At 33.4% G+C, this 14,370-nt stretch overlaps 1 protein-coding gene across 1 annotated transcript in view; it reads right to left on the bottom strand.

Annotated features, from left to right (window-relative positions):
* The window catches only part of tok (tolloid-like protein 1 tolkin), a 160,050-nt gene extending 147,964 nt beyond the window's left edge, over nt 1–12,086 (bottom strand). Inside the window, exon 1 of the mRNA XM_076522261.1 lies at nt 11,025–12,086. Coding sequence (XP_076378376.1) covers nt 11,025–11,217 — 193 coding nt within the window. The 5' untranslated portion in view covers nt 11,218–12,086. The remainder of the gene's footprint in view (nt 1–11,024) is intronic.
* Between the last annotated feature and the right edge of the window lie 2,284 nt (nt 12,087–14,370).

The raw sequence follows: 14,370 nt of genomic DNA on the forward strand, positions 1-14,370 counted from the left end.
TTTTGTATATTAATTAATGACAGAAGCAATTGAAATAATGAAACTTGCCTTCAAGAAATGTCTATACAAAAGTATGTTGTTTATTAGTATGTATAAATACTTTAAACGTTTATGTATGTTTAAATACTAAAAATATAAATATAAAATATATATAAATAAATATATATATAAAAAAGATATAAATATATAGAAAAATTGGAAATAATCAATGACAGTTATCGTGTTAGTATAATAACTAAAACGATAACTGTCGTTGATTATTTCCAATTTTTCTTTTAACAGGTACACTATCACCGATCTTTATGCGAATTCTCATATCCATATTTAATTTTATGCAAACGAAAAAATGAGAGAAATTTCTTTCATTAATTAAACAATATTTCCTGGCGGAAATAAAATTGGAATATTATTAAGTTTTCATAATATTCGCGATTTTTCGTATTTCAGACATTTGCGCACGTGATAAATGCATAATGATCTGCAATCTTTTGTACTTCACGTGAAGAATATCAGATTAAATTTACGGATGTCGTTATTAAAAATTTGCAGCTTTTCTTTTAACGATATTGTGGACACGTTGTGTGACAACATACGTTGCATTTAACACAATGAACAAAATTCATGTAATTGTAGTAGAGAGTTTTGCAGTGTGCAAGTGCGTGTGTGCCTGATGTATGAAGTGAGTGAGAAGAGTGAACGAATAATTATCAATCTGTTTGAGATTATTGATTAATTCATTAATTAGATTGTGTTTGTAGGTTTGTACGGAAATACAACAATTTCACTTCTCGCTCTTACATAACTATGAACGGTATTTACGTTAGAAGGGAAAGGGTTAATGCAAAATAGTGGATTAAAGACAGCCTGTTTTTCTTCTAAATAACACCTACCTACATCACCAAGAACATGGAATGCTTGAACAAGTAGGTTCACTGCTTTCAAGAAATAATGCAACCACAACACCTATCAAGAATCCATTAACCCTTTTACACTCACCTAACATAAAAATTCTAATGTCCCATGAGAAAGTGCTTACGCGGGGACCCAACGGAAGTATCCATTGGTTTCGAAGTGCATGGAGACCTATGAAAATTGTACTGCACATGCAGCAATAAAAAATCCGCATGCATTTCCACCGAACGGGCCCGCATTTCTTTTCAATATCTTGAATTTGAAACAGCAAAGATAAGCTATCTTCTTACTGCTTACCAGTTCTACTTACAAAATTTATGTTTAATACAATTTCAAAAATAGTTTTGGTCTATTTGAAAATCCATGGGGATTTCTTCTAATACATGCTACAATTTAACTGTTCACATGTCAAATCAGTAAACGCCATTGATTAGGGTGTTTACTTATTAAATTTGTTTACTCTTCATTGATTGACCCTTATCATTTTTTAGTTAAAATAAGTTTCCATAACATTAACTTTAATACCAAATAACAAATAATTACGTCCTAAAATATACTATCCTATGTAATATTTTATGTATTTTAGAAGGAGTAACTTGTTGTATTACTATACTAATACATTATTGTAATAATAATAATATAATAATAATATTATATATATATGTATTCTGCCATTATTTATTTAACAAATATTGGAAGATATATTATTACAATATTGGAGTAACACTATTGTATCCATTATTGTAGTAACACAACCAGTTACTATATTATACTACAATATATATTACAATTGTTATGATAATATTGTTACGATAATGGCAGAAAAAAAATATATATATAAATATATATATCAATGTATAAATATAATATATATATATATAATATATATCAATATATAAATATAATATATATATATAAATATAAATATAATATTATATATATTTTTTTTTTCTGCCATTATCATAACAATTGTAATATATATATATCGTAGTATAATATTACAAATTATCACAATAATTACAATTAGCAATATAATATTATCGTAGTAATACATTATAATATTACAATAATATCATTGTAATAATATTATTGTAATAATACATCTTACAATATTTGTTCAATTTTATATCTTGAACAGAATTTCAAAAAACAATGCACACTATTCTGTTATTTGACTCTGCTTTTAACTCGATTTGGTAAATGAGCGGCTCAATTGTCAGTTTCTACTGTTACAAAGCAACGGGCGTTTCCGTAAGGTCCCCTCGTTAGCGGCCGTCACATGAGAACGAGATCCGAATCTATTGTCCGTCAGCTTCTCTACGCAAAAGAAGTCAAAAGTTTGGGTAGCGGAGTACGGGGATACTTGCGAAACGACCTGTCACAGTCACGACCGAACTGGCCTGTTATATTTCCGCTGGCAATCGGCTTCCACGCGTCCCACGAAACTACAGAGAGCCGACGGACCGATAACCGAATGCTTGACAAACAATAAGATAATGCCCTGGAAGCAATAGCATCTTGCTCGGCCGTTCCGCCGCAAATACAGATTAGATATCCGCTTAAGGGGAGTGGGCATTTTTTCGGTACATAGAGAATAAGCAAACTTCACGTTCGTTTTCCTTGGAGTCGACCGCGGCTATCGGCTTCGAATTTTTATAGCATCTAGCACCAAGCCAGATGTGCATTTTAGCGGAAGAGAATCTTGAAATACCGGTTCGAAAAAATTATACGACGCTATCAATGTGTGGATGTTTTCTGCATTCTTTGCAGCAACCTACAATGTGGAGGAAATATAAGAGAGGACGCCTTTTAAAAAGGTATAAACTGAACTTTTTTAACTGAACTAGATGCTTTGAATTTTTTGTTTAGACGATAGAAAAACTAGTTTGCTGGACAATGACTCAAATACCTTTTCTTAATTTCGCTATTATTTAGAACGACGAAGGAAAATAGAAGTTCTCATTTCTGGATTGTTTTATCTGAACCTATGATGAAAATTTAAAAATTTTTTAGATTATATAAAATAGCAGAAATTAAAAATAAAGAATTTTAGTCATTGTACAGTATACTAGTCCACCAATATTTCATAGAAATTCAAGGAATTTAGACCAGTTTTAAAAGAGTTATGCCGTTTTAAATGATGTCTACTTATATTTGCCCTCCATCGTAGAATCTAGGCTCCAGATGATGCTATCTTATTGTAAGCTGAAATTTGAAGAATCGGTTTTGCGAAATATGTGTGAAACGTTCGGAAGTTGAACTCGATTGGTGGATTGGTTACTGAGAAAAATGAACATGAACGAGCTGAATATTAGCTATTATCAAGTAACGACTAAACTGTGTTTTTTATGCAGAATAAAAATCGTAAAAATTGCAAGAAATAGAGACTAAATAGCAAATTCACACTTTCTTTAATCATTTTAATAGATTATATATCTATAATAATATTATAATCGTTACAATAATATATTGATATATTTAATTCAACTGAATATTTTTTAACTCAATTTTCGTCGTATTACAGTTGCGCGTGAACCGAGTTTCATTCAGACTCGAGAGCATCTAAAAAGATTCACATGTCGACCAAATGCAAACTGCATGTCAAAATATCAGATTATGCATTAGTTGAGCTGTAGAATATAGCATTTACATATTTCTCAGAACAGAATCATCAAAACCAATTCGATAGAATTTTTATTCCGGCTTTAAAGAATGGAATAACATTTATAGCTAACAGGTTATATTATGAGAATTCTCCGTCACGAGTTGTATTTTTCTAGGCTTTTATCAGGATCTTTTTAAAAGAAGTAAGTTTCAGTAGTGCTTTCGGCAGCGTCTCAGATACGAAATATATTTTTCTCAAGCGACAATATCTTAATACACGACAAACGGCGTTCTTCCTCGCAGCCACAGTGATTGGTACCGTAGTTCTCGTTCCTTTTGCAGTACGTTCTCTGTGCACACCAACTTAATAGTTCGACCGTGCTAGATTTTTTGGGCGGTGGTTCGACAATGAACGTGTTTAAAGTGCGCTCGATGGATTCCTCGTATCGTCTTCCGACCATTCCTCCGCTCGGTTCTTCCCAAGATGAAGCGTGCACCGCGCCGCGCGCCCAGCGGATCAACGCGTCGTTTTTCATTCTCTTCCCGGCCTCACTCGTTTTCTAGTTTCAGCTCTCCTGCGATTCTTTCGAGGCACGCCCAAGATAATCACTCCGGGAGGATAAAAGGATCTTCCCGGCCTCCCTCTCCTCCGGCATTGCTGGACCCTTAGTGTTGAATTCGCATCGGGCACAATAAAGATCGTAGATCCTGGCGGAAGGAGTAAGATCGTCGGATCACCGTTCAACCAACTGCTTTATGGTTTGTTTCTCGAGTAGAGGTCTGGAGTTAGGGATTGCTCTGGGACTGGTGTGATACTAGATTCACGATTTAAATTGATACTTAAGCATCGTCTAAGTAAGCTTTCGCTTCTTGTTGAATCCCACGGGAGATTCAAATAATTTGTTTTCAATTCGCTTATAAATAGTTGACCGCTAGAGTATGGTCATAATAAACCAATCATAGGCTTTCAGTTTCTATTAATTCAACTTGGTGGAATATATATGATTTTCTTTATATGATTCGTTGTGATGTTTGTAATTCATTTTCTATCATTTATTGAAATTATAAGAATACTTCTGTTGGAAATAGTTGAACAGATTTCTTTGTTCGAGCATGTCTTCTGACAAGATTTTCATTCTAAATTTATATTGTAATATATTTTTAATAGAAATTTTAATTGAAATAGATTTTTGATAGAAATCTTAATTGTAATATATTTTTAATAGAAATTTTAATTGAAATAGATTTTTGATAGAAGTCTTAATTGTAATATATTTTTAATAGAAATTTTAATTGAAATAGATTTTTGATACAAATCTTAATCGTAGTATATTTTTAATAGAAATTTTAATTGAAATAGATTTTTGATAGAAATCTTAATTGTAATATATTTTTAATAGAAATTTTAATTGAAATAGATTTTTGATACAAATCTTAATTGTAGTATATTTTTAATAGAAATTTTAATTGTAATAGATTTTTAGTCGAAATTTAAATTGTAACAGATTTTTAATAGAAGTTTTAATTGTTACAGGTATTAGTAAAAGTCACGTAAAATCTAAATAAATTAAATCGTATGATTTTTATAAAATATCATACTTGTGTATATCAGACACTTTTCGTGCTAAGTATGGAAAATTTAGAATACGTTCTTTTTGACAAAAAATGATTGAAATACTAATAAATTAAGAGGAAGGATAAATTCTTAACATTTACCGATTAACGACAATTTCTAACGTCAAAGATAAATTTAATTCGACGAAATTTATTAACATTTAAGAAAAAGAACAAAGAACTGTGCTTTTGATTGATTGAATTTAGTAAATTTGCAATTCGCAGAAATAAATAAATACGATATTACATTAACTAAAACCATGTTCGTACAATTTGCATTTAAAATCTGATTAAATCATTAATAATTAATATCCGATAGAAATATATGAATATAAATAATGTATGCTAAAGAACATTCATCGTTTATTTTGTCCATAAATTTATTGGACTCTACAGAATTTCGAACACATTGAAACGGATAAATAACGTATCTACATGCGCGTGTGTATCAATTCTGTTATGTTTGATACGTATTTAAGTGCAATCACGAGAACTAGCACATGACTGAAACAAAATTTGTACGGTGAGCCATTTCCATATGTATACTTCGTACATGTTGCTCGTCATTGATATAAACTCTGTCTTGTTAATACCTCCACGCGTATCTTGCAATCGCACTGCATCGGTATTACACAAGATGACAACAAATTGATTTTATTAATACCAATAGCATGCTACTGCGATATCCGTTTGAAACAATAACGTGATCCTCTCAAATTGATACATATTGGTTTTAATGAGTATGTCATTGATGTTCTATCGAACTTCACGCATTTACAGTGCAGAAAATCTCGAGAAACGTGCAAAATTCAAGATTCAATAAAAATCTTCATTATAAAGGGTATTAATGTTCAAATTTTTGAAAAACAACAGTTCCCGTATTCTTTTTCTTTTAATGAAAAGGAAACTAAATAATCTGAATTATTGAACCATTTTGTGATTTCGATTTCGACGGTTTTTAAACTCGCGTAAAATTCAGCTGTAACAAAATCAATACATTTAGAATAATAGCACTTTGATCCAGGTTTGAACTGAAACCATTTGTATCTGTGCGACATAAAAAGAATGCGGCAAAGCCAAAAGCTCACAGATTTTTCATGGATTTTGAATAGGTACTTCAATCTGGTTAAAATGACAAATTGTTGACTGAATTTTAAGATTTTAGTTAAATTCAGAATGCGCTTCGTTTTAATCAAAAATGATCAATAGATCTTGAATTACTGCAGTCTCTGTGTCGTAATAACAACGACTTCTTTTTTTTTTATAATTGTTGAGTTAAAAATTCCCGATTTCTAATGCAATTTTTCTTCTCATACGTCTCAAACTTGTTCTAATTTTTCCGGTCTTTTTAGTTTGGACTTTTTGGAAGCATCATATGATCAACACTCGAACTGGTTGACCCATTCTTCGTTTCTCTGGAAAACGTATGAATGGGTCTCTCACCCAATAATTATACCCATAATTCTCATCATACTTAAGAGGGATTTAAAGCGTTCATTAAGAACAGAAGTGCCTATTAGGCTGCGATTTCGAATGTACTGTTTCTCGCGTACGTTGGACAGCGAATCAATAAATTCAGCTTTGACTGACCACTCGGCGATCTTAAGAATTCTATAAAATTAAAGTGAACTGTTCAATGAAATCAAAATTGGAAAGTTAAGACGTCTCGAATACTCTCTCATATTCAGTATTCAGCATTTTCCAGAGTTTAGCAAAAGGTACACGTATTGGTAGAAAAACTCATTTTTGACCCTTTACATGATGTACATCGACACAGTCATTATTAGGCTGTGATTTTTTATACAAAATAAATATTGTTTATTCGATAATTTTAGTAGATAAAAGATGTCACATTGACAGTTTTAATTCTTTTAATGTTTCTACTATTCTAAATTGCAACTGCAGATATGGTGATGAAATCGGGATTGTCTCATTCCAGAAGTTGCAAACATAAAATTTACTTATGAACATAACGAACGATCAGGATATATTGTTTATTTTCCTTGTTATTTAAGTGTTTGAAACATAAATTAATTTTCTGAGCGAATATTCTGATTACTTTACGTAATTGTTGCTTGAAATGGAATAATCTGGAGAAGCAATAAACTGTTAATATGTATTTTACTGTTCATGTTAATAATGTAAACGTAATATTGTTGTGGCGTTAATATTGTAACGCTGATAATGTAACTTTATTATTGTGATTTAATATCCTGTCATTAATATTGTAACGTTAACGTTGTAATGTTAATATTGATATCACAATATTAATATCAATGTGATATTATTGATAATTATATTAAGTAATATACTATTATATTACTTATAATAATATTAATAAGTAATTATATTAATATAATTATATTAAGCAATATACTACTATATTACTTATAATAATATTAATAAGTAATTATATTAATATAATTATATTAAGATTAATATCAATATGATATTAATATTGTGACGTTAATATCGTAACCTTATTATAACGATGATATTATTGTAATTCTAGTGTTCCAACATTAATATTGTGACGTTAATATTGTAGCCTTAATGTTGTAACGTTGATATTGTAGTGTTAATATGCAAAGCCAAGAAATTCTTCCTAACCCTAGAAGGGAACTATTCCACCGCTAGCTGAACGGCAATCACAATAGTGACCCACCCCGCTCCGGCATCGAAACGTCATCAATTTGGAATGATTGCGATGGAATGTACGGCTGCTATGAACAACGATCTAGTCTGTCCTTTCGAAAAACAGGCTGTAATAATGGTCAGCGGGTTCTTTCGCGGTCCCGGGTCTCCCCGATCGGGGAACCTTCGACCTGCGTCTCTGTTTCAATAGCATTGTCCTGTTAATTCGAAAGCATAACCCCACCCTGACACTAACGCGAGACGCCACCGGATCGTTCGGCCTCTCCGCAGCTTTTGATCCGATCCCGTGCACGGTTTACGACACACCAGGGAAATGGAATCAATGCGCAACAATAAACGGGACCCCTTTGTCTTTGATTTACTTGGCCAACCCGATCGTGCGTGGCTTTCCGCATACGGACAAAGGGAACGGACTTATCGAGCTCGCGCGGTTTTGTGGTTTAAATAATTAAGGAAGTCTTTCAACGATGGCTTTGAACACTCGCCCGGCCAATCGTACGGATCCTAGGCGGAAATGATTGATATCGAAAAATTCGGATTATCCGCGAGGAACAGAAGGTCGCGGGAATATCTTGCGGATTTGTTGAACCTGCTTGAAACTATTGGGTCGTTCGGAAAGTTGTTTCGTTCTTTCGCGAGAAAATGAAAGACGATTTTTTAAATGTTACGAGTAAAAGCAAACTTTTCGACATTTTTCTGGTAGCTTTGGAATCTTATTGTTTTACATTTAGAAAGATACTGAATGATGCGTTTTTTTAACACCCTTACAAAATGAAATCTTTATGAAAAACGAAACAACTTTCCGAACGATCCAATATTTGCTGACGATTGTGGTTAGCAATCGAAAAGTGGTTTAATAAAGTAGCTTCCGATTCGTTTCGTATTCGCATTCCTTGTTTAGCATTATACTGCATATATTTACTTCTGCGTATTTTTATATATTATACATTGACACGCAACAAGTGAAAAGAGAGACATTGGCATGAAAGTTTCGTTTAATTATGATAAGATATATTTGGACTTTTATACGCCTAAAAGTGGGAGCACTTATAATTAAATTGTATATGAAATTGTGCATGACAGGAATGAATATTTAAATTGTACGTGATAAGTAAACTGTGAATTTTGTGCATTTATAACAACATTGAGCATGTGCAATTTAAAATTTTAAAGAGCTGATATGAAATTACGAACGCCAGAATATTATTTTCAATAAATCAAGATCATCAAACAAAAAATTCTTTATTTTGTTTCTACTTATTGCAAGTATAAACCAGGAAATTTCTATTTTGCATTAGATCCACAGTCTAATGATAATTGAAACGTATTATCTAATTTGCATTCGTGATTAAAGAATAGTTGACAGAAGATTGTAGACAGAGCTACCATATCAAAACTTCTCTGGTGTATGTGTTTTGAACTAATTACACACATCTGTAGTACAACTCGAAAGATCGAAAGATAAATGTTTAATTAAAGCTTTTTCCATATGTGAATCGAATTTTATTCAACCGCTGCTGTGCTAACAGCATATGTTTCTTTGTAATCAATCGCTTCTCGGTCATTTTTCCCGAATGCGCGTTACTGAACACAGAAACTGGCGTTTTTATCACTATCGTTGCGATACTGAGAGATCCATATTTTACGTAATTGCACTTATATGAATTATGGTTTTTATCTGGCGTTCTATTTATATTGTAAACAAATTTATTAATTTTGTTGCCAGTATATTTATCTGTTAAATATTTGCCTCGATCATTAAATGTATAATTTCTACCGGTTACCGTACGCAAAATATCCAGTTAAATACTTCCAATTCATCATTGATTTCGTTTATAGATTTTTATATCTCAGAATTTAAAATTTTAGACGAAATCGATATATCGTTAAGTTTTAAGATTTTTGATAGAAATAATTGTCGATTTTTCATTATCAATTATAGAATATTATTTTAATATTAAATTTAGAAATTTAAATTACTATCAAACTGGAATTGTTATAAACTAAACTAATTCATTTCCTAGATTGATTAATTTTTTTATCGCGCGAGAAACCTCCTTCTATGAAATATACATGTAATTCGAGACACGAATATTAATCTCGCTACTTTTAATTTACAATGATATGATCACATTGTTGAATCTTCATGCATACTTTAATATTTAAAATGTAATAATTTAATATGTAAAATTTCTTTCATTCGCTGAAACGATCCCTTAATACATATAAGCAGAAAATAAGAATATTACGTTGAAAGGCATTCTACCCTAATTAACTGACTCTTGTTTTGACAACCGAATGAGAGAATAAATTTGGAGTTGTATTATTTATCAATGTTTGCACAACTCTAACTGCATAACATTCTTGTATCTTAGAAATTTACACATGCGATAAACGCATAAATATCTGCAGTGTATAACATGTTATGAATTCATCGAGGAAAGCTCCAAATAAATTAAGAAATCTAGCTGCATAACGTGTCAATTTTGATGCATACAAATATGTTCCTGTATTTTAAAAGATCGTACAAATAAGTTAAAAAATCTGGCTGCATAACGTGTCCATTTTCATAAATAAAAACACGTACCTGTGTGCGTTTTCGAAGATCGCACAAATAAATTAAAAAATCCAGCTACATAACTTGCGTCAATCTTCATAAACAAAGACATGTTCCCGCATTTCGAAAGTTCGCCTGAACTAATGAAAAATTCTAACTGCGTAAGCTGTCAATTTTCATAAATAGAAACATGTTCCTGCATTTTAGAAGTGTCAATAACGCGTCGATCTCCACGAATGGAAACACGTACCAGCATTTTCGAAGACCGCGCGAATAAATTAAAAAATTCTAGCCTCGTAACGCGTCGATTTCCACGAATGCAAACCCGTTCTCGCGTTTTAGAAGATCGCACAAACAAATAGAAAAAAACCAAGCTGCGCAACGTGTCAATTTTCATAAATAAGAACATGTTCCCGCATTCTAGAAGTTCACCCAACCGAAGTAAGAAATTGATCTGTCTAACGTGTCAATTTCCATGACCACAAATCCATAAAGGTCAGCATCGCACACCATATTCGAAATTCCCCGCAGTCCGGAAACCCCAAACAAAATGAAAAAAAATCTCCGGAGCGTCTAGTTGATTGTTTCAGACAATAGAGAGAGAAAGAGAGAGAAAGAGAAAGAGAGGGAAAGGGAGAGAGACATCGGTGTTCCCCTGGAAGAGAAAAGTTTCTCGGCTTACCCGCCTTACAGATGTCCACGTCCAGGTCATCGCTGATGCCGTGCGGAAAGTTCGTGTTGAGTAGCTCGTCGACGGTGAACTTGCGCCTGTGTCTGCCGAACTCCTTCTCCGTGGAGTCAGCGTCGACGGCCCGGCAATCGGCGGCGCGCCGATTCGCCAAGCAGAGGATCGTGATCACCACCAGCAGTCTCATCTCGAAATCGTGGATCGTGACAACGGCAACGGGAGCGGTACCAGTTACCACTTAGGCCATAGAAGACCGATCGCGCCACCGTCTACACCGATGCATTTGCCACTGTTTCGGTTGCACCTTGCTCGGTCGCAGCTTAATCGGACGCACCTAGGTTAGTTGCACTCGGGTCGGTTGCAACTACGTCAGTTGCACCTAGGGTGGTTGCACGAAAGGGTCCCGGCGCACGAGACGCGGGAAAAGCTGTGTGGAGCCGAGACGATCGCCGATCACATCTCCGGACCAAGGAGACCCTCTGCGGGAGCAGCCCTTGGGCAGAGCGATCGGGTGACCTTGGTCGGGCACTCAACAAAAAGAAAGGAGATCGATCGCTAGGACAAAGAAGACCCTAGGAACGGTCAAACCCTTCTGTCTCCCTTTTTCGATTTCCCGCAAATGAGAGAACGATGGAACGAGAGAACGTGGTCGCCGAGAGTGATGTTCGAACACGAGCTCAGAGCACGAGGAATAGAGCCGGGACGACACAACGACGGACCGCGTCGGGAACGTGATCGCTACTGAGGCTCTGTCCGCATCGCGATCGGGCAACTTCACCAGCGCGCGTCATCGACGGTGATAAGAGAAGATGATCTCTCGAGCAGACGGGAAGGCAGCGGGAGAGCGCGGTCAAAGTTCGTGTCACAGATTAGAGGATCGCCGACGGCGGTCGTCCTTGCGTGGAGAACGTGGAGAACAGACTGATCGTCCCTCAAGCGGCCGACACGACGAGAGCGTCGTTCGAAAGCGCGCGCTGAAGAGGAGGAGGCGGATGAGGAGGAGGAGGAGGAGGAGGGAGCTGTGTATGTATATCTAGAGGGGATGCCGGGAACAACCAGTCTCCTCCCTCGCAAACCCGCACGGCACGAGGGTGGCCGAGACACTGACCGAGCTTCCGTGGCTCCGGCACCAGCGAACCCTAAAGAATCCTTGCCACCCGAAAGACACCCACGCCACTATCGAAACCGGTATTTCCTAGTCGACGTTGCAAACGTTTCAGTCGTTCATACGGCAAATAGATCGACCACACTTTTTTTAGACGTTAGTGTCCTAGTACCTTGATAGGCTTATGAACTTTTTAGCGTTGAAATAAATTTCCTTATTGTTGGGCTTGACGTCGTGGAATGAGGAACATTTTGTTAGGCGTGGGATAATAAACAATTTATCAATATTTTATTATTATCATTGATCTATTTATTATTGTGTATTCATATTAAACAGTTTATTATGTGCATGTTGGACAATTTATTATTGCATATGCGTATTGGACAATTTATTATTAATTTTGTTATCATATGTACATACTAGATAATTTATTATTGTGTATTTATATTAGACAATTTATTATGTATATGCATGCTAGACAATTTATTATTGCATATGCGTATTGGACAAGTTATTATTAATTTTGTTATCATATGTACATACCAGAGAATTTATTATTGTATATTTATATTAGACAATTTATTATTTCGCATGTACATTAGACAATCTACTATTATACATGCCTATTAGATGATTCATTATTATACATGTATATTAGACAATTGGCTATCAGACATGTCTAATAGATAATTTATTTTTATAAATATATATTAGACAATTCACTATTAAACATTATCTAAAACCATTATTAGAATGAAATAACTTTTTTGAAATTGGACCAAACGACTATAGTATACTATTTGTTACATTGGAACAAACAGCAATATTTTCGTTTGTCTAATCAATTTACGCCCTAATATTGTAACAATCTGAGTGAACATTAGAAAAAAGTCATTAGAAAATATTTCATATTCTATAACGAAGCAATTTAACTTCAGATGCGTTTTTAACTATTCTATAAAATTTTATATAACTCAGTAATTTTTGTTGTACGGACTACTCAATCTTTTATAGGATAAATAATTTCATATTAGATGATTTTATATAAACAAAAAATATTTTTATATTCAATGAAATTTTTGTATGAATAGAAAATCATCGTTTCGGAGTCACCTTATTTGTCTCGAATTATTAATACTATATTTGATGGATCAATAAATGAGAAAACGTGAATTTAATTTGCACCGCAAACTCATTATTAATCATCATTATGAAACGACATTAGGTGTTGGTCTCTTATTATTATTAATTATTCTGTGAACATAGTTTTATTATGTATACTACATGTATACTGTATATACTGACTATACTGTGTATACTAACATTTTATCGTTATTTGTTGCTGGAGCAAAAATTATTCACGATCTAACACAATGAATGAACACAAACTGTATTAAAATGCACTGATATTTTCAGCTTTCGTGGTTTAATTTCCTACGTATTATAGATGCATGAAATTCGCAGCGTATTTATAAATGCAGAGTAAGAATACTACAAATAACCACATTTCTCTGTACGAAATAAATCGATCGGAGCAATGTTAATTTTACTTTTCGTATAAATGAGAATGGCAAACCGTAATTACATTAAAACCTTATGAACAATTATTTTTCTTAAAATTGCTCCGGATTATCTACGATACAAAGCGAATATGTGCTGTTTGAATTTTTAAGGTCAAACTAAGAGCACATTTTTACAACATTTATTTTCAGAATAAACTTAATATAATCTCAGTACATTTATAATAAAGGAATACAATTTTATAATTGTTATCTTACCATTTTTCAGAATTAATTTACACTCTCGGCAATAAATTACGTGAAATAGAAATAGGGTGCATTAATTACAACAAGCAAAGTTTAAACAAAATTGTACTTCTTCTCACAATAATTTTAATAAATCGAAAGTGAAATAATAACACTCATTATTTTCTCCACTGTTTCGTGCATCGTTTATTCATTTTTGCCGTAAATGCATGCAATCAGCAATCTACTCGTTAATAACCCCGAATTAGAATACGAAATTCAGTGTTCACCCACTGAACAAACATATATTTCCACGAAGCGATACACACAGACGTGGGTAATGAAATATTCTTGTTTCTGTGAAATAATATTTCAAGATTTATTTGGCATCATCCAAGTTAGTATATGTATTGAAAATATTTATGATGTGGTAAAGACAATTATTAATTGAAATAGTATTTTCTGAAGATGTACTAGAAATAATTATTTG

The sequence above is a fragment of the Megalopta genalis genome, chromosome 5 (genome assembly GCF_051020955.1).
Source record: "Megalopta genalis isolate 19385.01 chromosome 5, iyMegGena1_principal, whole genome shotgun sequence".
Classification (NCBI taxonomy): domain Eukaryota; kingdom Metazoa; phylum Arthropoda; class Insecta; order Hymenoptera; family Halictidae; genus Megalopta; species Megalopta genalis.